At 42.1% G+C, this 24,686-nt stretch overlaps 1 protein-coding gene across 2 annotated transcripts in view; it reads right to left on the bottom strand.

The window, feature by feature from the left end:
- The window catches only part of cpeb4b (cytoplasmic polyadenylation element binding protein 4b), an 86,077-nt gene extending 69,008 nt beyond the window's left edge, over window positions 1–17,069 (bottom strand). For both annotated transcript variants that reach the window (XM_048543194.2, XM_048543195.2), the window contains exon 1: window positions 15,567–17,069. In XM_048543194.2, the coding sequence (XP_048399151.1) occupies window positions 15,567–16,736 (1,170 nt within the window). In that variant the 5' untranslated portion in view covers window positions 16,737–17,069. The remainder of the gene's footprint in view (window positions 1–15,566) is intronic.
- Window positions 17,070–24,686: the final 7,617 nt, after the last annotated feature.

The following is a 24,686-nucleotide window of genomic DNA, read 5'->3' as shown; positions in this document are numbered from 1 at the left end:
AGGTTAAAGATGCAGCATTCAACTATTCCAGCTCAAATAAATTCCACAACCTCGAAGAGATGGATTAGAAATTTTCAAAAATTGAAATTTGTAATTTAAAAAGTGTTTCAGAACTGCTTACCACAAATTAAACTTCTAACACTATTAAATAGAAGATGATTTTACATTGAGGCAAAACATAACACATGTTTTAAGAAAGGCATAATTTTGCATACAATTCACTTCCTTTATTCAGTACTCCACCCATTGCCACACAAGGTGATGGTAGGCGAATGTGGAATTTAATTAATACATAGAAACAGTACGTGTTTTAGGTATGTTAACCTCAAATGCAAGAGTTCTTGTAGGAGAATCTAAACATTCTTACGCACGCCTCGAGGTGCAAAACCTATACAACTCAAGTGCCATACACTTAGTATTATATGCAATTCAACAGTAAGTGTACAACTTTAGATATTCAGCAATTCATAATGAAGTTTCACAAAAATCAGTTCCCAACAGAAAGTCAACATTAAAATAAGCTTAGTATTGTAAAATGTTAATTTAAATCTTGGTGATTTTAAATGAATAAGCAACTTTAAATGAAAAAAAGTGAAGTTTTGTTTGCAAGATCACATTGTTCAAAATTGCATTCGTTCAACTTCAGATTCCGAGTCAATATTATTTCAATACCAAATTCATACATGAAAATCCTTAGGAGAAAAATTATTAACTCTAATTGGAGTTTAAAAATGCTATGATTAGATAAACAAGTGAACATCATGGCTTAAATTTTGCCATTAGTTACAAATTATGGCACCGTTATTGACCTTGCAAAAAGACACCTACAAAGATCCAACGATCCATGTGGTATGAATTTCCCTTTTCCAAAGAGAAGTTTGAAACTGGTTTCAAATCAACAGAATCTCCAGTCAAAGAGATGTCAAGCAGAATAAGCTGCTTGAAGAATTTTCAGACAGCTTAAAACTTTGATCATCTTTTAATAAAATTTTAAGGGCAAAATTAATGATGAGAGAATAATGCATTTAAGATAAAAAGGTGACATATGAAGCCAATTTTAAAAATTGAAAAAAACTGGAATTTGCTTACATCATACTAAAAGGTATATAGCATACTTTATAATTAAGAATATCAAATTTATCTGCATATACTGCATAATTGGTATTATCCAGGATTGTGAGTAATTGGAAGTAAACAGAAGGTGTTCTGAAGGCTTTAAGTACTGGTCACTTCAAGTAGACCTTCGCTTAGCACCTGATAAACCACCTACTTAGCAACTTGAGATCACTACGTGAGTTTTGAATATTCTGGAACTTAAGGACATGAATGCTGCCATTCAAGTTCTTCCTTTTCTAATTATGAAGGCTAGTTTCATCAAAAGACAAGCAATATCATTGATCTTTGGTGTAAATTTAAACTTACCACCCACCAGCACAATTCTTCTTTATCAACTTTAGTGTCTCAATTTGGCCTTCGGGACCCATGTTTAGTTAAATCATCATATGTAACACTAATTTAAGCCAAAAAGTAAATCAATGAAATGCTGAAGTCGATTCGTTTCAGCACGAGTTTAGACAGCTGTAAGAAAGTCAGATTTCTTCCATTTGTACCTTTAAGAACTTATTTTCAATAATTCATTGTTGTAGCAATTTTACCATAAACTGCAATCAAATTTTTAACTTTTCACTGTAAGATCAATAGACTTAAGGGTTTTGTTTCCATAACCAAACATAGGATACAGTGCAGTAATATCTCATTATTGGTATGATTTCTTGAGTGTGTCATTTGATTCCATTAGTCTTGGAAATAGAAAAGTTTTGGTGAACTCTTATCTAAAAAGTATGGAACCTGGGAGATTCTTAAATTGCTTGTGATTTATCTAGTTAAAAAGCATTGCTACATTTTATATATTTGCTGTGTCATATTCATGTAGCAATCTGTGGGAACTTCAAATAAAAATCAGTCTAGATGCTTAGAATGGAAGTTTGGAATTTTTTTTTCCCCTGGATGAAAGACAAGTTGTCAAAGCTTTGTCATGTCCTCATCATAAGGGCAATTCACAAGACCAGTTTAAAAGAAAAAAAACATTTATGCTCAATGAGAGGAGAATGGTAATTGATTGGCAAGAGGGCTTTGATTAGTAAAGGCAATGCCATGGAGAATAAGCTTGCGAATGATGATCAACAGCTGAAGTTTTAAACCAAACTGGTCACAGTATTACCCTTATCCAATAGATCCTTGCGGTATGAACTTCCCTGTTCCAAAGATCAGCTTGAATCTGGCAGCAAGCAGGAGAATCTTGAAGTAGCTTCCAGTGAATGCAAGCGTGCCACAATAAAATGTCCTCAGAGTCAACCTGCCTGGTTTAAAAGTTAAACAAAGTCTAGCAGTTAACTGTCATTCATTGGTGCATTTGCCAGAGCAACACTTCCACAGGGGTGTACTTGCCAATCAGCATTCTCCTCTTACCAGCATAAATGTTGGTACCTGCCTCAAATTAGTATTTTTGTAAATTGATCTGACAAGTGGAAAATGAAAAGCTTTGAATGTTTAATTTTTCCAGAAATTGTCACCGTCTGTATCAAACAACTAAGAGTGCTTTGTGCTCAAAAGTAAATCACAGAAAGATACAGCATAGCAGTCTGTCCGGATCATTATCCCAACATTTTGAAAGAGCAACTTTCTGAAAATGAGACTAGGAAAATGGACAAACCCTTTCAGATATTCAGAGCATAACCAATCTTTGGTTACGTAACTTTCATCGTGTAGGCACAGTAGCACAGAACTTTTAACAATCGAGAGATAGGAATAATCTCTAAAAAAGGAACTTAAGCCTCACTTCTGGGTTTCCTCCACGGTGGAATATATATGGGGTTGCGTTCAGTGTGTTTATTAATAGCCTGCTTCATGGAGTGCCATGCTTCTAGGAATTCTTGTGCTTGTCTCTGCCTAGCCTGTCCCAGCATCTTGGCATTGTCGCAGTCGAAGTCCTGGTTCTCCTTGTCCATGTGGATTGAAAGGAACGTGTATTGGTCATGTCTTTTTGCAGCCAGTTGGCGTTCATGTACTCTTATTGTTAGCTTCCTTCCTGTTTGTCCGATGTAGTGTTTCTCAGTCTCTGCAGGGGATCTTGTAGATGACACTGGTCCTGTGCATAGTGGGGAGTGGGTCTTTAGTTTGGGTGAGTAGCTGTCGTAGGGTTGATGTGAGTTTATGAGCCAGTCTGATGCCCAGCGGTCATAAGTCTTGCGGCGAGTTCTGATGCATTCCTGACATAGGGTAGTGATATGCGTGTTGGGGCGTGTAGAATCTTTCTGGTGCTGTTCATGTAGGCATCTCCTGACCCAGTTCTTTGGATATCCATTATCCTTGAGCACTTGGAAGAGGTATTCCTCCTCTGCTTGGTGTAGTTCCATGTTGCTGCAGTGTGTTGATGCCCTTTTAAAGGGTGTTTGCACACAGCTGTGTGTGCGTGCGCGCGCTGGGATGGTTATTATTGAAGTTCAATACCTGGTCTGCGTGTGGGGCTTATCAGTGTAATTTCATTTGCAGTTCTCCCTTTGTCTTGCGCTCTACCGTGACATCCAGGAATGGGAGTTGTTTGTTCTTCTCCCCCTCTCTGATGAATTTTATTCTGGTGAGGGCATTGTTTAGGAGTTTGTCTCTCTTCTAATTTGGTCCGTTTAATGATAACAAAGATGTCATCTATGTAGCATATCCATAGTTTCGGTTCGATTTTCGGAAGGGCAGTCCTTTCCAGTCTTCGCAACACTACTTCTGCTGGGAGTCCGGAGATAGGCAATCCCCCATGGGTGTCCCATTGAAGGTGAAGTGGGTGGTCAGGCATAGGTCCAGTACTTTAAGCATGTTGTCCTTGGAGATGGTTTCACTGGGGTCGTGTTCTTGTTCAAGTAGTGTTGTCATTGTTTCCCTTGCTAGTGGTGTGTCTATTGACATGAATAGGGCAGTGACATCAAACAATATCATGGTCACTTCTTCCTCTATCTTTATGTTGTTGATGGGGTTGAGGAATTCTTGGGCTAATGGATGGAGAGGGGTGATTTGTTGACTAGGTAATGGAGTCGTCTTTGTAGTTCTCTGGCTAATCTGTGCGATGGAGTGCCTGGTAGGGAGACGATGGGTCTGAAGGGGACTTCCAGCTTGCGCACTTCAGGGAGGCCAAAGAATCGGGCTGTGTTGTTTCCTTTGGGTTTCATTCTTAAGTAGTCTGCTTTGTTGATCTGTCCTGTTTAAGTCTTTGTAGCGTGTATAGGATTTTGTTGCCTAGTTGTGGTGTCGGGTCAGTTTGTGTCCAGCGTCTATCAAATTTTACGAAGGGTGCATTTCATAAAGTGAGGATGTCCTATTGTGCCCAGCAGTACCTTTGAAGTGCAGTAACAGCTATAAAAATTCACAACTAATTTAGATCATAGCAAGATCCTACAAACAGTAATGCTGTAACTAGCAGATGAACGCCTTTTAAAAAGGGGTGATACAACTACTGGGCAGAACTTTCCCTTTTTTCCAGTGCGGTTGAAAGATTTTAATGGACTATTTCTTTTGTTCATACACTCTAAAATATAGCACCAGAATAGTTTTTAAGACCACTTGAAACCAAGGCCTGGCAGGCTTCAATATTTGATCTAAAAGATTATACTTCAAACTTGCATTCTCTCAGCACTGCACAAGTTTGGCAACCCAGATTTTGTACTCAACTCTCTGTATCGAACTCACGATCTTCTCACTCAAGTGAGAACAGTGCGACTATACTAACCTATGGCTGACATTTCTAATAAAAGAACAACTTGAGAATTGCTCTCCAGTTAAGAAAAGGGACATGTTTTAACAATAACATTTGCACATATTGACAGAACTCATTACTCAACCAATAAGTATATGATGCAAAATTACATCAATTGGTACAAAAACAAAAAATGTAAATTTTTTGAGAAAACAGCTGAGTGAGATATGATGCAATATGTTTGAGAATTCATTATGTTGTGCTCCAAGCAATTTTTAAAAAATTTCTTCCATGATGACAACACTGAAGTTTACAAACTCCCAGGATACTTTGAGCCCGTCATAACTTTGACTAGTTTCATGTGTTGGTCAGATGCACTGCCACTCAGGTCATCAATTTTTGTTGGACTGCTAGCAGAGGATCAAAGAAAATATGGCACTTAATGGTGTCCTTAAGGCCATGGCTGTTAGAATTCTATGAAATGGTAATGTATCTATTTTAATCACATTTTCTTTCTGTATCAACTACAATTTTCCACTTCAAATACTTATCCAAACTCCTTCAAATTTGCATCATAGTGTGTCCATGGTGAAAGGATTCCACATTCTCATAACCCTGCAGAGAAAAGAATTTAACTTCTGCCGTTCCAGAGAATCCACCTTCCTCCCATCGATCCCCTCCTCCCACCTCAAGCCCCACCCCCCCTCTCCTACCTACTAGCCTCATTCTGCATCCTTGACCAGTCCATCCTCCCTGGACTGACCTATCCCCTCCCTAACTGCCCACCTACACTCACCTTTACTGACTCCATTCCTGCCTCCTCGACCTGTCTCCTCTCCACCTATCTTCTCCTTTATCCGTCTTCTATCGCCTCCCCTCTCTCCCTATTTCTTTCAGAACCCGCTTCCATTCCCCTATTTCTGAAGAAGGGTCTAGGCCTGAATTGTCAGTCTTTCTGCTCCTCTGATGCTGCTTGGCCTGCTGTGTTCATCCAGCTCTACACCTTGTTATTTTACATCACAACACTAATTTACCAAAGAAAAAATTATTTTGTTGTTACTTACTCCAAAACTTCATTCTCTTTTTAAACCAAATTTTAAAAGTATATTGAGTGTTTAGCACTCACTCATTTCTGATACACTTCTATTGAACATTCACTGAAATGTCAAAGTCAACACCCACATAGATAGTGGTTATATAAGTCTACAGCATGGAAACAGGCCGTTCACCCCAACCTGCCCGTGCTGCCCAGTTTTCACAGTTAAACTAGTTCCATTTACCTACGTTTGGTCCATATCCCTCTGTACTTATCCCACCCATGACTAAATGTTTCTTAAATGATGAAACTTTACTTGCTTCCAACACTAACCCTGTCAGCCCCCATTCCAGACATGTACCACGGTGTGCGTGCGTGGTAGGTTAGGACTCTTTCATATCTCTCCCCTCTCACTTTAAACTGATGCCCTCGGTTTTATCACAGAGTATGGCTAAGATTTTACAGACCTGTTAGGTCACCTCAATCTCCTACACTCCAGGGAAAGAAGTCCTAATCTAAGAAACCTCTCCCTATAACACAAACCTTCCAGTCCAGGGGAGGTAAATCTTTCTCTGCATTCTTTCTAGTTTAATAATATGCTTTCTATAGTAGGGCAACCAGAACTGTATGCAGTACTCCAAATGTAGCCTCTATCTTGTAAGTTGCAACAATTCATCCTAACACCTACATTCAGTGGTCTGACTAATGAAAGCAAGCATACCAAAGCCTTTTTCACCATCCTGTTTACTTATGACTACACTTTCAAATAGCTATGATCCTGTATCTCTAGATCTCTGTTCTTTCACACCCCCCAGGACACTACCACTGACTGTAAGTCTTGCCCTGGCTCGACCCACCAAAATGCAATATCTTACATTTACCCAAATTAAACCCCACCTGCTTTTCCTCAGCCCACTGGCCCAGTTATCAAGATCTCGTTCCATTCCCAAATAACCTTCTTCACTGTCCACTATACCACCAACCTTGGTGTCATCCGCAAACTTACTAAGCATATCTTCTAAATTCTCATCCAATTCATTCATTTAAACAATGAATACGAATGGACCCAGCACCAATCCTCATGGCACACTCCTGGTCACAGGCCTCCAGTCTGAAAAATGACCCTCAAGCACCACCCTCTGTCTTCTACCATCAAGCCAATTTTATATCCAATTGGCTAGCTCTCCCTGGATCCCATGAGATTTAATCTTACTCAACAACCTTCCATATAGTATCTCGCCAAAGATGTTACTAAAGTCCACACAGTTGTCTACTGCATTGTCCTCCTCTGCCTTCTGGGTAACCCCTTCAATAAAACTCTGCCAAATTCATAAGAGAACTTCTCATGCATAAAGCCATGCTAACTATCCCAATGAGTCTTTACCTCTCCAAACACCTGTAGATGCTGACTCTCAGAAGCCACTCTCAACTTAGGCTTCTGGGAAATGCCTGGCAGCTGCAATCCATTTTGCCTAATATCTCGTGACTTTCTTAAATATTGGCACATCATTAGCCACCGTCCAATCACCAGTCACTTCACCCATGGCTGTTGATGATATAAACATCTCTCTGGAGCCTCACAATTTCCTCCCTAGCGTCCCACAAAATCCTGGGATATACTTCATCAAGTTTCAGGGATTTATCTACCTCACTGTGTTTTAAGACTTCTGGCACCTCTTCTGTAATGTGAAATCTCTTTAAGACATCACGGTTTAGCTCCAAATTCCTTAACATCCATGCCCTTCTCAATGGTAAAGGCTGACAAGAAACATTCATTTAGGATCTCATCCGTTACTTGCTGCTCTGCACAGACAACCTTGTTGATATTTAAAAGGTTCTCTTCTCTCCCCAGTCACTCTTTGCCCTTCACGTACCTGTCGAATCTGTGGATTCTCCATTATCTTATCTGCCAAAGCCATCTCTCGTTGCCTTTTAGTCCTCCTGATTTCTCTCAAAATGTACTCCGACACCCTCTGTACTCAAGGAATTCACTGGATTCCAGCTGCCTACACACACATATGCCTCCTCCTTTCTCTTGACCAGGGCCTCAAAATTCTCATCATCCAAGGTTCCCTACTTCTTTCACTAACAGGAACATGTTGGCCCTAAACCCTCACTAATTGAATCTTGAAAGCCTCCCACTTACTACATGTCACTTTGCCTGTGAGCAGCAACATCCCCAAATGATGTTTGAAAGTTCCTGTCTAGGACCTTCAAAATACGCCTTGTCCCAATTTAGAACCTTAACTTGTGGATCAGACCTATCCTTTTCCACAGCTACTTTAAAACCAATGAAATTATGGTCACTGGTCCCGAAGTGCTCTCCCTCTAACACTTGTCACTTGTCCTACGTTATTTCCCAACAGGAGGTGAAGTCTTTCCCCTCCTCTAGTAGGACAGTCTACATACTGCATGAGAAATTCTTCCTGAACACTTTAGCAAATTCCTCTCCATCCAAGACTTTAACACTACAGCAGGACTGAGGATTAGCAAATGCATTCAATATAAATAAGTGTGAGGTGTTGCACTTTGGAAACCAAACCCAGGTAGGTCATATACAATAAATGGCAAGGTCCTGAGGAGGGTTACAGAACCAAGGGACCTAGAGTACAAGTACATAGTTCATCGAAACTGGCGTCACAGGCAGACAGGGTGGCGAAGGCAGCATTTAGCATGCTGGCCTTCAACGGTCAAGGCTGTGAATATAGGAGTTGGAATGTTCTGTTACAGTTGCATAAGTCGTTGGTGAGGCCACACGAAGTACTGTGTACAGTTTTGGTCACACTGATATAGGAAAGACAGCGAAATGGGAAAATGTGCGAAGAAGATTTTAAAAGGATGTTGCCAGGACTAGTAGCTCTGAGTTATAAGGAGAGATTGGCCAGGATAGGACTTTATTCCTTGCAATGTAAGAAAATAAGGGGTGACCTTAATAAGTTGTTTAAGGTCATGAGAGGCATAGTTAGGATGAATGTATATAGTCTTTTACCCATGGATGGGGAACTGAAAACTGGAGGGCACAAGTTTAAGGTGAGAGGGGATAGACTTAGAACCACCTGAGGGCCAACTTCTTCAGGCACAGACTAGCGTGTATATGGAACGTGCTGCCAGACAACGTGGTTGAGGCAGGTACAATAGCAACATCTAAACATTTGGATAGGTACATAGATGAGAAGGGTTGAGAGGGATATGAAACAAATGTGGGCAGCTGGAAGCAGCTGAGTGAGCACCATGGTCTACATGGACCTTTTTGGGTGAAAGGGCCTGTCTCCATGTTGTATTAATCAATGACTACGACTCTGACTCTATAAATATTGCAATAACACCTCCTGATTCCCCAAAGCTCATTCGTCATCCACAAGGCACAGATCAGGAGTGTGTTGGAATACCCTACTTACCCAGATGAGGGCAACTCCCACAGTGCACAAAGCTCAATGCTATCCAGGACAAAAGTAGCCTGTTCGATTGGCACACCTCCACAAGCATCCACTCCCCCAACCACCGGTGCTTAGTGCACACTGCTACTACTATCTACAAGATGCATTGCAGAAATTCAAAGATCCTCAGACAGGCACCTTCCAAATCCACGAACACTTCCATCTAGAAAGCCAAGGGCAGCAGATACATGGTAACACCATCACCTGCAAGCTCCCCTCCAAGCCACACCATCCTGACTTGGAAATATATCACTTTCTTCACTGTTACTGGGTCAAAAACCTGGAATTCCCTCCCTAATGGCATTATGGGCCACACCAGGTGAACTGCAACAGTTCAAGGAGGCAGGTTACCATCATCTTCTCAAGGGCGACTAGCAATGAGCAATAAATGTTGGCTAGGCAATGATGTCCACAGCCCACAAAAATCATTTAAAAAATTAGATAAAACTTTGAGCTTTATTTTTGATTAAATTATGTGGCACAATTTATTTTAGCTTACTGACAACCGTCCTACTTCGCATAAACTACTGTAATTTAATGAAAGCACTACCTACTTGTGACAGATGTCTTAAAATGTAGGTTTAAAATTCACTGAGATTCTCAATTCCTAGTGGCATTACCGCTGGACTGCTAATCCAGAGACCCTGGTAACGTTCTGGGGGACTAGGTTTGAATCCTTCCACAGCAGACGGTGGAATGTGAATTCAATTTAAAGAAAACAAAACAGAAATCCAGAGTCTAATGATGACCACGAAACTATTTTCAATTGTTAGAGAAACCCATCCAGTTAACTAATGACCTCCAGCAAAAGAAACTGCCATCCTCAGGCTCTGACCCACATGTGGCTCTAGACTTACCGCAACGTGGTTACTCTTAATTGCCCTTGAGAATTAGGGATGAAAAGTAAATGCTGGCCTAGCCAGCAATACCTTCATCCAAGGAATGAATGAAAAACTAGAATAAATTTCAGAATGAAGGCTGGCTAATGCAGCACTAGTAATATCTCCAATGTCTATTCCAATTTCAGCTTGTGAATTGCAAAAAGCAAATATGAAGCAGAAACCCCTTTGCTGTTTGCATCCTGGCAAACTATTTGTCTCAAAAGCATAATGGAGCGAAAAACTTTAATCCAACTGTGGTAAGATTAAATATTCTGTAGTGATTATTGGTATAATTACAAGGTCATCAGCCCTGTGCCTACTTCATCACTGAATTGGGCTATAGTTGGTCTGTATCTGAGCACAATTTAACTGCTTTTGCTGCATAACCTAACAAAACTATTGTTTTTGAGCCTTATGTTTAAACAATTTGCATATCATTTTTGGGTAAGAAGTTTAAATCTCCGTTGAGAAGTGTGATACGTAACTTTACTTTTAAATGACCTCTAATTTTACAATCACATCTTCACATTGTGGATTCTCCCCTACAAAGAAATTCTCTCAAATATCCATATAAAAGCCAGTCTAGATCACCCTTCAAACTCGTTCAAGGAAACAAGATTTTAGCAATATAATTTTGCACATTATATGCTATTCTAATCAATGCAGGCCACTTCTTCCAAAGCCAATATCTCCCCAAAAGGTTTGGCGTCAAAAATAAATAAATAAATCTGAATGCAGAACTCTAAATAGAATCTAACAAATTGTGGAACAGGTTGCACAATTACTGGGAAGAATGATGTCACGATAGCCAGAAACTGAATAGTTTACCCTATTCTCCTTCTCATACCTCCCATGTCAAAGGATTATCTAAAATCCCATGCACTTATTTTTGTTGATAACACAGCGAAGCAATCTTAAATGAATTTCTTCCCAACATCCAAAAACTTCATACTTATAGATATAACCTTGTCCAAAGTTCTTGTAATCACTTGAAAATCATTCAACCATTCATACATGATAAATCTTTCAAACTATTGCCGGCTGATCAACAGAACTGACTGAGTCACAGTCACTCTACCCAGGGCAATTTTATTCTGTAACTTTACATTTCAGAAAATAATGCACTAGCATTGTAAATTTAGAAATTCGTTTCTGAAGAACACCAGATTTAAGGCTGCATTGAATGCAGTACAAAAAGAATAAGAATATTCACACAAGAACCCACATCTAATTGGATCTCCAATGACATTTCATTAAACATTTTACTATATTTAGCAGAAGCCTAGCTTTGAACAAATTTTTAATATCTGTGTTCATAAAGGCATTCAAACTCAAATCCACTTTGCCATTCTACTACATATTCTTTTATCCTTTACCTATTGACTTGTTAGATGTATACATTGCCATTCTGCTCACTACATCAATGGTCTTTATAAGTTATAATCCCCTCATTAAATGGTTGAAGTTTACAGCCATCAGTAAGTCTTACAAGTATTCTTAAATACAGGCATCAAGGGACTCAGAACAGAGCTCATTTACTTACAGTGATGGACAAGCTTGTTCTTTTCCCCCCATTATGACTTTTTCACCTTTCTTCCTCAGCTAAATTTTCAATAAAACTAGAAAGATTTTTGCAGAGTCATTCATCAAAACCCCTTAACAGGAAAAGCCTCATTTCCTTCTAAAGGCAGGTAGGAGATAACCTTCAGGCATGTCTAACATCAAAACAATTTAAATCATATGTAAGGCACAACTTGCTGGTGAATGCTGACCTCTGAACAAAAAACAAAAACGTTCTGCAAAATGATGACCTATTTCACCTTAGATCATTACTAGGCTAAATGACCAATATTTCCAAATGTTTGAGTCCAAGTATAAAATTGGCAAAGACTTGTTATTTTCTAGTACAAATGTGTATGTTTCTTTACTGAGTACTTCAGGTTGGGGCACAGAGGAAGGGGCCTTATGTACCATTACCGTTGCTCATTAAAAGGTTTCTTGATCCAACAAACTGCCCCTTTAGAAAATAAAAACCCAAACAGCTGCGGATGCTGTAAGTTAGGAGCAAAAAAATTGCTGGAAAAGCTCAGCAGGTCTGGCAGCATCTGAGAAGAAAAAAAACAGTAATGTGTCAAGTCTAGTGACCCTTCCTCAGGAACATTAGCTGATAGCCTCTGTGAAGAAAACATCAGTTAATGTTCCCGAGGAAGGGTCACCAGGCCCGAAACAATTACTCTGGTTTCTTTTTCTTCTCAGATGCTGCCAGATCTGCTGAGCTTTTCCAGCAACTTCTGCTTTTGCCCCCTTATAAAGTACTTGCTCAACTAGAAGCTTTGCTTTCCGCCCTCTCCACCCACCACCGAAAGTTTAGGTCATGCATATGCAGTAGTGTTTTCTGACCCATATTTTACCCTAATTATGTCTGTGTGCTCTCCTATTTACTAAGTTAATCTTTGGCATTTAAAGAACGAATACAATCTGTCATGCTCCACGTAAAATTCTTCCTGCCACAAGAAATAAAACCAGAATAAAATCAATTAAGCCATATAAACAAGAAGATTTTGGACTCAATTCCTCGCATACATAACTGATCTCAAGCAGGCCAAAGAAAATACACACACTCAATGCTCAAACTAAGGGGGTGACTAAATAAAACAAGATGGCAATTTACTAATTTCTATCTAGCATCATCTGTTGTGATATTGTAAACATTAGCATAGGACATGCACCTGTGACAACCTCCCATGAACAAACAACCTGCTGACTCATGATTAAACATTTAAACAAAATTTCAGATCCCAGCAAGAGACCAATTCTTCAAAAGGCGGTAAACACTGATTTCCTTTTGTTTTTTAAAAAAAATTAAACGTCCTGCTCTTGCTTGGTAAACTACTTGAACCAACACTCAACTAACATTCAAATGGCTCCATTCCACAGTACTTCCACAGGACAATGCATAAAGCAACTACTTTTGCTAAAACTTAAATATGTTAAGACAGCCCTTAGTGAGGCAACGTAAAGAAACTGAACAATCAATGCAACCTTACAGAACTGCATTGGAAGCTTATTAAATAAAAACAATTATCAGAGTGATGATGCAACTTGATCTGTATGATGCTCCCAGTACCCAAAAACTTTATTGTGCAGGTGAGACCTCATATACTCAATGCAAATAATGTACTATAAATGCAAATTTTTCAAAAAGTGTTAGTGAACAAGTAGACCTTAGAATGCAGGTTCCTTGAAAGTGAAATCGCAGGGATACAAGGTAGCGAAGGTGGTGTTTGGTACACCCGCCTTTAAATCGGTCAGTCCCTCAAGTATGGAGTTGGGTGAAAATGTTGCAGCTGTACAGGACATCGGTTAGGTCACTTTTAGAATATTGCATTCAATTCTGGTTTCCCTGTCATAGGAAATGTGTTGTGAAACTTGAAAGAGTTCAGAAATTATTTACAAGAATGCTGTTGGCCTTGGAAGATTTGAACTAAAAGGAGAGGTTGAATGGACTGGGGCTATTTTCCCTGGAGCAGAGGCTGAGGGGTGACCTTACAGAAGTTTATAATATCAACAATGGCACGGATTCAGTGAACAATCAAGGTCTTTTCCTCAGGCTAGCATGTCAGAAACTAGACAACACAGATTTAAGATGAGAGGGGAAAGATAGAAAAAGTTGCCTGTTAGGCCCCCTTTACAAGTGCATGTATGGAAATAACTGCCATAGGAAGCAGTGGAGGCTGGTACAATTACAACATTTAAAAGGCTTCTGGATGGGTATAGGAATAGGGATACAGGCCAAATGCTGGCAAATGGGCCTAGATCAGTTTAAGATATTTGGTTGGCATAGACGAGTTGGACCAAAGGGTCTGTTTCCATGCTGTATGTCTGCATAATTGACTCATTGCAAAATTAAGATACTTAAAATCCTGAAAGCAAATTAAGCCACAGACAGTTTAAAAATAGGGCAATATTCTGATATAAAATTATTCTATTAATGAGTGCAATACTTTGAAGTCAGAAGCCACACGACACCAGGTTATAGTCCAGGTTTATATGAAGAAATCACAAGTTTTCAGAGTCTTGCTCCTTAATGAAGTGCTTCATTAAGGAAACAAAGGAACAGTGTTGAAGTATCCTTCATTTTCATATCCCCAAGTCAAAATAATACTTAAGAGCTACTATTAATCTCCTCAAAGTCAACAAGAGTGTAATCACTTTGGCTATACCAAGTAGAAATTGCTATAGGATATTTAATTTGCTTTATTAGTACAGGGTTAAAAATAAGTCGGCATACCACAACCCAGTAGCTGAAAACGTCATCAGTCCAGTGTGGATTTGTTACTAATTCCGAGCTTGTTTTGTCATATATTTTGCAGAGGTTCAACCGTTTATCAAACGTGATGGTTAAAAGCACAGAACTGACTTTGATCTGAATGCAAATATCTGCATAACAGATTAATTCATTTAACCAATCATGCCTTCACACACATGGAGTTCATTCGTCTCAGGGAGGCCAATCTTAATAAAAACCCCAAAGAACAATGGATGGTGTAAAACAGGAGCAAAACCAGAAGTTGCTGGAAAAGCTCAGCCGGTCCGGCTGCATCTGTGAAGAAAAAAAAAATCAGAGTTAGCGTTTCGGGTCAGGCGACCCTTCATCAGGAAGCCCTGCTGAGCTTTTCCAGCAACTTCTGTTTCCGTTCAGCAATCTTAATCATTGTAATTTTTGGAGGTGCATCGCCAACCTACATACCAACAAATGCACAAAAATATCAAAACTCTTCCAAGGTAATAAGGTTTAAAATGTGGAAACACTGTATAAATGCTAAACCGTTTGTCTATCGATATTATGTTAAGCGAAGTTTTTTTAAAAATTGCTATGAGTTAAAATGCAAAGTTTCTATTTTGACTTAAAAAGCTATGCGGGGCACTGAACCACACTTTCCTTACACAGATTAATATCTGCATCCCTTGTAGGCATTTTTGAAATGCATTTGTCTATTTAAAGAATCAAAGATTCTGATGTTCTTAATTATAAGTTTTTTTTTAAAAAAAAACGGCTAAGTGGAACTGGTCTCCTAAATTTAAGGAAAAATAACTTATTGCAAAAGAATCACACACTTCCAACAGCAAACGGTCGCAATCAAAGACGCATTCGATAATTTAAAAAACGTCAAGCCTCTTTCCTCGCAGTTAGAATTCAGATTTGGAAGAGCAAAGAAAGACTGGGAAAAATGCAAGAAATTCAAAGCAATGATTACTTGACTTATAGATACTGTAACTAAAATCAAAGACTACTTTCGGGATTCTTACTAAAGCTCTGTGTAAACAATCCTTTGTATTTGAAACCTACTCATCCGCCACTGTCAACAAGTTGCCGTATTGTTGACAATATATTTACATACTTTCGTCAACGATCATTTAATAATCTGCAGCTGAATCGAGATATACATTAAGCTCCAATAACTACTTACCTGAAACGGTAAAATATTATCACTCCTCAACATACTATCTTCCACCCAAGACTTTGGTGGGAAAGCCGAGCTGGATCTCGAGTACTTGTGCACCGGAATGTGGTTGCCGGGGAAAGGCTTCTTCATTGGGGAGATGGAGCTGAGGCCTGCCATCCCACCGGTCATCCCTCGGCGGTGATCTCTCCCCTGGCTTCCACCCCAAACACCGACCCCACCACCGGAGCTCCAAGACGACGAAGAGGACGACGTGGGCGACGGGCTTTGGTAGCTGTTCCACGGGGAGGGGGGCTTGCTGATGCTGTTGGCCAAGTGAGGCAGCTGATTGAAAGCATTTCTGTGCGGAAATGGAGCGGGGTGCGGGCTGGCAGGTGATCTCCTGTTCTGCTGTTGCTGAGGCGGCTGCTGGTGAGGGGGTGGAGGCGGTGGGGGTGGAGGCGGAGGGGGATGATGGTGATGGTGGTGTGGGTGGTGGGGGGCATGGTGGTGCTGTGAGAGGGCCATCTGAGGAGAGAAGCTGCCCCCGAAGCCCGGGCTGACGTGGTGAGGGAAGTTTTGGAAGAGCAGCGCCCCGTTGGCGGAGGGAGCAGGGACTCCCTGGTGAAAGAAGTTGTCCTCGCCGACGGTAGGAGGAGTCATCGCTGCTGACCAGTTGCTGAAACCGGTCAAGGAGGAGGTGGAGGAGGAGGAAGAGGAGGAGGAAGAAGAAGTGAGAGAGGGCGTCCCCGGTCCTCCGAGTCCCGATGAGGACGACGAGGAAGAGGATGAAGGTGGAGGAGGTGGCTCGTGATAGTCGAAAGCCGCCAGGATGGGCGATTCCATCCTCAGCTTCTCTTTGCTGCTGCTGCCGCCGCCGCCAGCACCACTCGTATTGTCCTCTTCGGGTTGGGGAGAGTCGGGCAGGAGCACTAGTTCAGGAGGAGCGGCTTGATCGAGTCGGGGAGAGAGCTGCTGCTGCTGTGGGGATTTGGATTTCTCCGATAGCAGTAGCTCATCCTGCATGGTCTGGGGAACCGGGGCAGGAAAAAACCAAGGCGAGCCGGCGGTAGTGGAGGCGCTCTGCTGCTGTTGGTGATGGTGGTGGTGAGGAGTCTGGTGGTATCTGACTGGAAAAGCTACCTTACTGTTGGTATTATTGGTCTGCACTAGTAAACCGAACCCGTAATCCCCCATCGAGCGTGAGTGACGGCCGCACCAATTCTCCCCCACCCTCCCTCCTTTTTCTGTTTCCTTCCTAAATATTAAAAAATATTAAAAAAAACATACGGTTACAAAAAGGGGACGTAAATATCGAGTCACCGCCTTTTTTCAGTGCCACTTTTTCGCCTCAGAAAAATCCAATTAGAACCATCAGCTTTTTTCTCTCTCTCCCGTCCTCCTCGACCGGCTTAGCTCACATTGTCAGTTATTACATTATAATAATTATCTTCCTATGTCGACCCCACCCCCAACCTGCTTTTTTTAAACGCCCACCCTGCCTCCACAAATATACACCACAAAAGAAAAACTTGCTTTTTTAAAAAAAAATTCCCCTCCCACCCCTCTGCTGCCCCCCACCACCCCCAGCTCTCTCACAACCTCCTCACTCTCGCCCGCCTGCACCGACAGACTGAGCGCAATGACAGTGTCACGAGCTTCTTCCTGTTCGACGGTTTTCAGGCCCCTCCCCCTCCAACCATTCACCCTTCGCACCCCGACCAGAACGCGCCGGCTTTCTCTTCCGGTTCGACAGTTTCAAGACCCCCATAGCCGTACTCCTTTACGTCACAAACGGGAAACCCGCACGTGGAGGCACGCGCGGATTTTAAATACAAGGTTCCAACTGACCGGCTGGTGCCAAGCGGACGGGAGCAGTGTTTTCCAGCTGATAGGGCGTTTTTTTTAAAAAATACAGAGAGGTTTTAGCTTTACTCATCAGGTTGGTTCCCTACTTTCATTCACGCTGTCTGTGTGCTCAAAACGTTCATATCACAAACTTGACCGCAAAATACTGCGCCTTGATAGAGATAAACAGGAGGCCAGAAAAACACAGCAAGTCAGGCAGCATATGGACGAAAGGAACAATTAACGTTTAGAGTACAACCCTTCTTCAAAATCGGGCCTCCATAGTAGCTTAATTGACTGAAAATGTTCAAACACTACGGCATTTCTCTGTCTATATGTTTACCACTTAGACTTAATTATGCAAATCCACATTGGTTGCACAAACTGAGCAACACCCCCTTGTTTTGTGTATGTGACCCAAAGTCTTGTCTGTTCTGCAGCCACTAAGAAAGTACAATATATCCTATTTTGAAAAATATACTTTATTCATAAAAAAGTATATACCAAGTACATGCAAAGGTTGAAAATTGATTTTATATAGTCTTTGCAGATTCAAAAACCAAACATAACATTGTAACACATTCAGCCAGGTACACATCATAGAATACAAATTCCCTGATTGGATTTGTTAACCTGGTGCAATCAGGGAGCCCTGGCTGACAAATATAAACAGGAATGTCAGATGTTCTGTTTGCTCTGAGGAAGCTGGATCATTGTAAGGTACCATGCACATACAATAAAAAAATGACTTGTTGATGGGATACCGGTCTCTAGAGTTATTTCAGTGGCAACAAGACAAAACATCCCTCTATTAGGTTCGTTTTTTAGAGAGCCTCATGGACTTGATGCAAGAGCAAGGCACTGACCTGGTTGCAAAAACACAATCCTTTATTATTAAGCAAGTACAAGCTGTGGAGGATCACTGAACACAACCCGGCACAGAGTGCTGAGTATTGTGAGCGATTCTCCCCAAACAGGGGACAGTTCCCGCCTTTCTACCCTTGGAATTGGCAGATATGTAAAACAATTACTACATCTGAGAACAGGATACAGCTTTGATTGTCACAAAGTGTATGATAACGACAGGATGCGATTTCATGTGGTGACAACTGCCTGGCTTGATCAAAGGTCACTGACCTGGCCATTTCAGCAGAAACAAGGCTAGACAGCAGTATGGGGATAGAGCCATAAAGATTACAGAGCTTAATGCTTCTTGTGTTTACAGATGTTTCACACCCCTATGTAAGTTTCACACCCAATCCTATTCGGGCAGGAAGTTGAGACAGTGTTCACATACCCCTGTATGAGGAGAGGAGCATAAAAATTCATGGGATGTTAACCCACTAACATCTCATTCCCTCCTTTTATCATTCCATGATAACCTAAATCAGGGCCGAGAAGGGAGCTACTAGTCTGTCGGTAATAATTATGCAACAAGAGTTCAAGCATACCAGGAACACGCAGCAAACAGTTACGACAATCAGTAAGACAACCAATCCATACAGTTGGCACCAGCCCCAAGAAGTGCCCAGAAGCCACCCCAACCATTCTTCTCCAGGTCGGGGTCCTCCTCTATACTGGTCCAACTGACCCTGTATGGCTTGGATAGCTTGAGTAATATTATAGGATTCATCGGTAATGCATTTATCCCCTATAATCATACATACTCTTCCTTGTTGAGCCAGCTGATAGTCCACTGCATACCGGGTTTGCTGAACATAGAGCCGAAGTTCGGCTAATTCTCGATTTACTGCTCCCAATGCCAACGTTGTGCTATTTCCCAGGCCGGTGAGTCCACACATAAGGTAGTTTCGGATTTTAGCGGACACCGTCCCCGAGGAGACTCCCAAAGTGACAGTTCTCAGGAAGCCATATCCCAAACGAGAGCCCAGGGTGCTCGGATCCTGCCACTCAGCGTAAAACATCTTGCTTATGGAGTGTGTGACAATTCGTCGTCGAGTATGTGCTCGTTGGGGACAAGGGAGCGTGAGAGACCCAATGGTCCCAACAGCAAACAGCACCAGCAAAGGTGGAGTATAGTAGAAAAGGTCCCATTTGAGAAGGAAAACGAATCCCTTCTTAGCATGTTAGCAGGTAATGGACTCACATGCTATCTTGTAACTATTCCAGGAGGATTGACCTTTAAATAGTTGGAAGTCCGAGGTGTGAAATGGAAACACCCCATACCCCATTTCTACAATGGGTGCCATTACAACTCCCACAAATCCACTGTATGCCTGAAGTCACACTTACCAGGCTTGATTCCAAACTAGGGCAGTTTAATAGCCCTCCTTTAGTTGTACAAGTTTGGTTTTACACACTGACGGGTCAGGAAGCATCATGCTGATGGTTGGTGACATTTACTAAGGCACACACACAACAACTTGCAGTACCATTTAAACAAAGTAGATAGCTGGTAGGATTCATACAATTGGCCCCTTCCTTCCCAGACTTGGGTTTAGTACCTGTACAATTGGAGGGGCTGTTAACTATCAATTTGACACATCAACCCTGTGCACCCCTCTTCCAAGCTCCTCCCTCCCCTTGGCAAGGCTCACCCAGAACAATCGACTTCATAGAGTTAGTGAGGGTTCCATCCTGGGGTTGCTACAAATAAAGCTTCTACAGACTGTGCTAGCAGATATCATACTGTTCGATTACCATGCAGTTGGATATGTGTCTTATAAAACAAATTGTCCTCCAGGCCTAATACCACAAAGGTGGCCAAGATATTGCAAAGTGTGAGTGTCGTCTTTAGGCCATCTGAGGGCCCCATTGTTTACAGTCACTCAGATGGATCCAGCGACTCTGTCCTTGGATTTTGACTGCCGTTGGCGTCTGAAGGAGCATTTTGGGGTCTTTTCCATATGGGTCCGAGCTTGGAGCGAAACCAGTCTTTGATCAGCATGAGGTCTCCTGTTTGCAGTGTGGGGGTTCATTCTGGTTGTCTGAGCTCTGATTCATCGCTTGTGATGGTGGTCCGAAGGCGTGCTCTACCTGTGAATGGAAAAACTTTGGAGACGATGTTAGCTGCTGAAAGTACTTTTGTATCTCCTCTCCCATAATATTTAAGTCTACTTGGGCAGGTGAGTCTGTGTCAGCATCCTAAGGGGTCCTACTGGGTCGGCCATAAATTATTCCTGCGACCAACAGTCCAGTGGTCAAGTATGGGGTAATTCTCATATGATACAGGGCTAAAGGCAAGACCTTCAACCAGTTGAGGTCTGTTTCAGACATTAACACAGTTATTCTGGTTTTAAGAATCCGGTTCACCCTTTCCACTATTCCTGCTGCCTGGGGGTGGTAGGCACAATGAAATTGTTGTTGGATGTGTAATGCATCACACAATTCCTTATTAATATTTCCTACAAAGTGGGGGCTATTATCTGAACTAATTTGTCGAGGCACTCCAAACCTTGGTATTCCTTCAGTTAATAACAGTTTTACCACCGTTGAGGCTTTGTTATCTGTCATTGGGAAAGCCTCTATCCATCTACTGAATACATCAACAATTGCAAGACAATACTTACTGCAATTACATGCGGTAATTCAATAAAATCTAGCTGAATACGTTCATACGGTCCACCTGGCAAGAGTATTCTTCCTGGTGAGCATCTCACCCCCTGACCAACATTGTTTTGCTGGCATGTCAAACATGATGCTATACGAGACCAGACTGCCTCAGCCAGTCGGGGGTGTCACCAGATATAGAGCATGATACCACTCATTCCCTCCTTCTGGGTATCAGAATGAAGACAATCAATGAGCAGAGGCAAAGCATCAGGTATACACACTTGGCAGATTGGAGTAACCCAAACGCCTGACGACGCAGAATGCGAACATCCATGTGCCCTCCAAATGTCCTTTTCTGAGGCAGGGGCATCCCCCTGCCAGTGCTGAGCAGTTGACAATGTCTGGCATACCCGTCATGTTCGAAGCAGGCGAGCGATTTATCGCCTGCTTGCGCATAGAGGGCACAATAAAAGTGTGATCTGCAGCAGCCTGTTTGGCAGCCTGATTGGCCCGAGCATTGCCCTGAGTAACTACACTGTCATCGGAGGCAATGGGCAGTGCATTTGATAATAGCCAATTGTTTAGGGACAAGGATTGCCTGGAGAAGGTTTTGGACATACAAATAATTCTGGATGGGCGTGCCCAAGGTCGTTAAAAACCCATGCTGAGACCATAGCTGGCCAAAGTCGTGGGAGACGCCAAAGGCATACTGAGAGTCAGTGTAAATATTCGCTGACTTCCCTGAGGCTAGAATGAAAGTATGGGTGAAGGCAAAAAGTTCTGCTCAGTTCAAACGCTGCCAATTCTAATGTGAGGCGGTGTCGACAATCGGGGGACATGGAAGATAAGATCCAAAGTAGGGAGAGAGACATCACAGTAAGGTCTGGGTGGGGAGAGGTTAGAAATTGGTTCCTTAGTAAGCAGTCATGTGGGTGTTCTGCTCAAAGAATGTGGCTGAGTTAATAATAGAGCAGAAAAAGAATGTCAAAGGGGATTGTGAAGGAGTGCTACTTCGTAGCGGCTTAAACGTGCCTGGGTAAGGTGTTGAGTCTGATGGGAGGTGAGGAGGGCTACAACAGCGTGTGAGGTACAGACGATAAGAGGCTGGTGGAGAGTAATAGTAGAGACCGCAGTAACTAAAGAATAAATCGCAGGAAGAGTCTGAGAACAAGGAGGTAATCCCATAGCTACAGAGTTCAGGCGGGTACAGTTGTGGAGGGGGTAGTGGTCCTGGTGGGGCAAAGGGGTGCCTTCTTCAGTCCTCCTCGTCTTGCTCATTTGTGTCGTTACTTTGAAACAACATCGGCAAGCCAGATATGTCAGGAGGTACCTCCGATTTTATTCCCACATGATAAACCGGCTTGACGCTTCAACCCTGATTCCTTATTTTGCCTCTCCTTTCTTGAGGTTTCCTCTTCTGCTTTACTCAAATCATAATCCTCACACTGCCACGACTTAGGGATTCCCTCATGATCACATACTCTAATCCCTCTCCGACGTGCATTATTCTCTCAGCTGGCCTGTTTAGACTCATTCGTTATTTCCTCAGCACTCCTTCTCCATGTGGATATTAAAGTTTTCCATTTTGTCCCCGTATTACGTTTCCAAATTACCTCTTTTGCTTTAATGCATTTAGCTACATCCCAAGTTGCCCCTACTGGCTAAATTTCATTTCCCAATTTCTTATTTAGGCATGCCAACAGATGTCTGAACAATTCTTCATTTTTGGGGTCATCCCAACATAACCGATGCAAAGGGGTTCTGGCACCCGACTTATCCAATGTCTTTCCCATTTTAATGCTTCAAGTTTTACTTACCTCTATATGCTAGTCCAGTATCCTTGGTCTCCACGCCCACTTCAGGGTCCTGACCTTCGCGTGGGGGGTTTCCCCTCTTACAACCGGTCTAAGGCAGGGTGGTTGAGACAGTCACTGTAGTTATCCTTTACCTTAGGTACAATGTCCTAGGATTTGAACACTGGTACTGGAGGACTCTAACCTCCGAATTCCAGAAGGACTCTAACCCCCCAAATTCCCGGTACTTACAGTTGAGAGGACTCGAACACCAGTCACTGGGGGACTCTAACCTCCCAGAATTAGTTTATCATAGCCCTGGGGACTCTAACCTCCAGGCATAGGATCAATCAGTGTACAAGATCATGAGTCGTCTCAGGGTTCCATCAGTCATGAGCTGCATAGGGACGAGGGGCCACACGCATGGTAAGTTTGTGAGAGAGACCAAGGTGAATCATACCTTGTGGGCCTGTCTGTCTCACATAACCGACACCCGAACAATCACTTATTCAGTCTTCCACGTAAGACCTCAGTACATGTTGGAACCATGCTCGCTGCGCCAAATGTTGGGTTCACTTTTCAGAGACCCTCACGGACTTGATGCAAGAGCAAGACACTGATCTTGTTACAAAAACACAATCCTTTATTATTAAGCAAGTACAAGCTACGGAGGATCGCTGTATGCAAGCCAGCACAGAATGCTGAGTATCGTGTGCGATTGTCCCCAAACTGGGGACAGCCCCCGCTTTTATACCCTTGGAATTGGCACATACATAAAACAATTACTACATCTGAGAACAGGATACAGTTGTGATCGTCACAAAGTGTATGATAACGACAGGATGTGACTTCATATGGTGACAATTGCCTGGCTTGATCAAAGGTCACTGGCCTGGCCATTTCAGCAGATTCAGGGGTAGGCAGCAGTGTGGGGGTAGAGCCATAAAGATTACAAAGCTTGGGAACTGCAGATGCTGGAGAATCCAAGATAGCAAAGTGTGAAGCTGGATGAACACAGCAGGACAAGCAGCATCTTAGGAGCACAAAAGTTTTTGTGCTCCTAAGATGCTGCTTGGCCTGCTGTGTTCATCCAGCTTCACATTTTGTTACCTAAGATTACAGAGCTTAATGCTTTTTGTGTATATAGATGTTTCACACCCAATCCTACTCAGGCAAGAAGTTGAGACAGTGTTCACATACCCCTGTATGAGGAGAGAAGGTGCATAAAAATTCATGGGATGTTAACCCATTAACATCTCACCTCCTGAAGAAGTTCACTCATAACAGTTGTCTTAGAGTTGGGGTAAACATTTCTGGCATCATGCCGTTATTTGGGAACCCTGACTCATTCAATCTTGCCATTAGACTCTGGGCCTACTGTGTGGAAAGAATGTGTTATTCTTTCCAGGCAAATGCCATTAGGGTGGATGAAAAGCAAAGACTAATTTTCCTGATAGCTTGTGAATATGCAGCTTTCTCAGGTAATAGGAGCCTAACATTTCCTGGGGTATCAGATACTAAAATCTTCAAGAGTTGGTAAATTAAGTCAAGGAATGTTACAATCCTAAGCCTCCTTTAATTCTGAGACACTCAGTTTTACTTGGCAGTTTGAGAACCAGGAGAATCCATGTCGAAATTTTTGGCAACATTAAGATGACTGGTTTTATGACTTTTAGCCCTTAATGAGCTGCTGAGAGACCATTTGGTATGTAGGATTATTGAGGTAACCATGTAAAACACCAACCAGCTGAAACCCATCTAGACTTTAAACAAGAATTACAACTGTTTTTGTCATTAGAGAATGTGGCCAGTGAAGCATATGAGTTACAAGGTGAGCGAAGTTTCAGTGAGGGAGCATTTCGGGAGTAGTGACGATAATACAGTGAGTTTTAAGGATAGTCATGGATAGGAATAACAGCAGTCCTCGGGTGAAGATGTTAATCTGGAGAAGGTGAACTACAACAATATCAGGCAGAAACTGGAGAATTTTGAT

The sequence above is a fragment of the Stegostoma tigrinum genome, chromosome 13 (assembly GCF_030684315.1).
Source record: "Stegostoma tigrinum isolate sSteTig4 chromosome 13, sSteTig4.hap1, whole genome shotgun sequence".
Classification (NCBI taxonomy): domain Eukaryota; kingdom Metazoa; phylum Chordata; class Chondrichthyes; order Orectolobiformes; family Stegostomatidae; genus Stegostoma; species Stegostoma tigrinum.
Note: the sequence above shows the minus strand (reverse complement) of the source record. Positions and strands in the feature narration are given on the sequence as shown.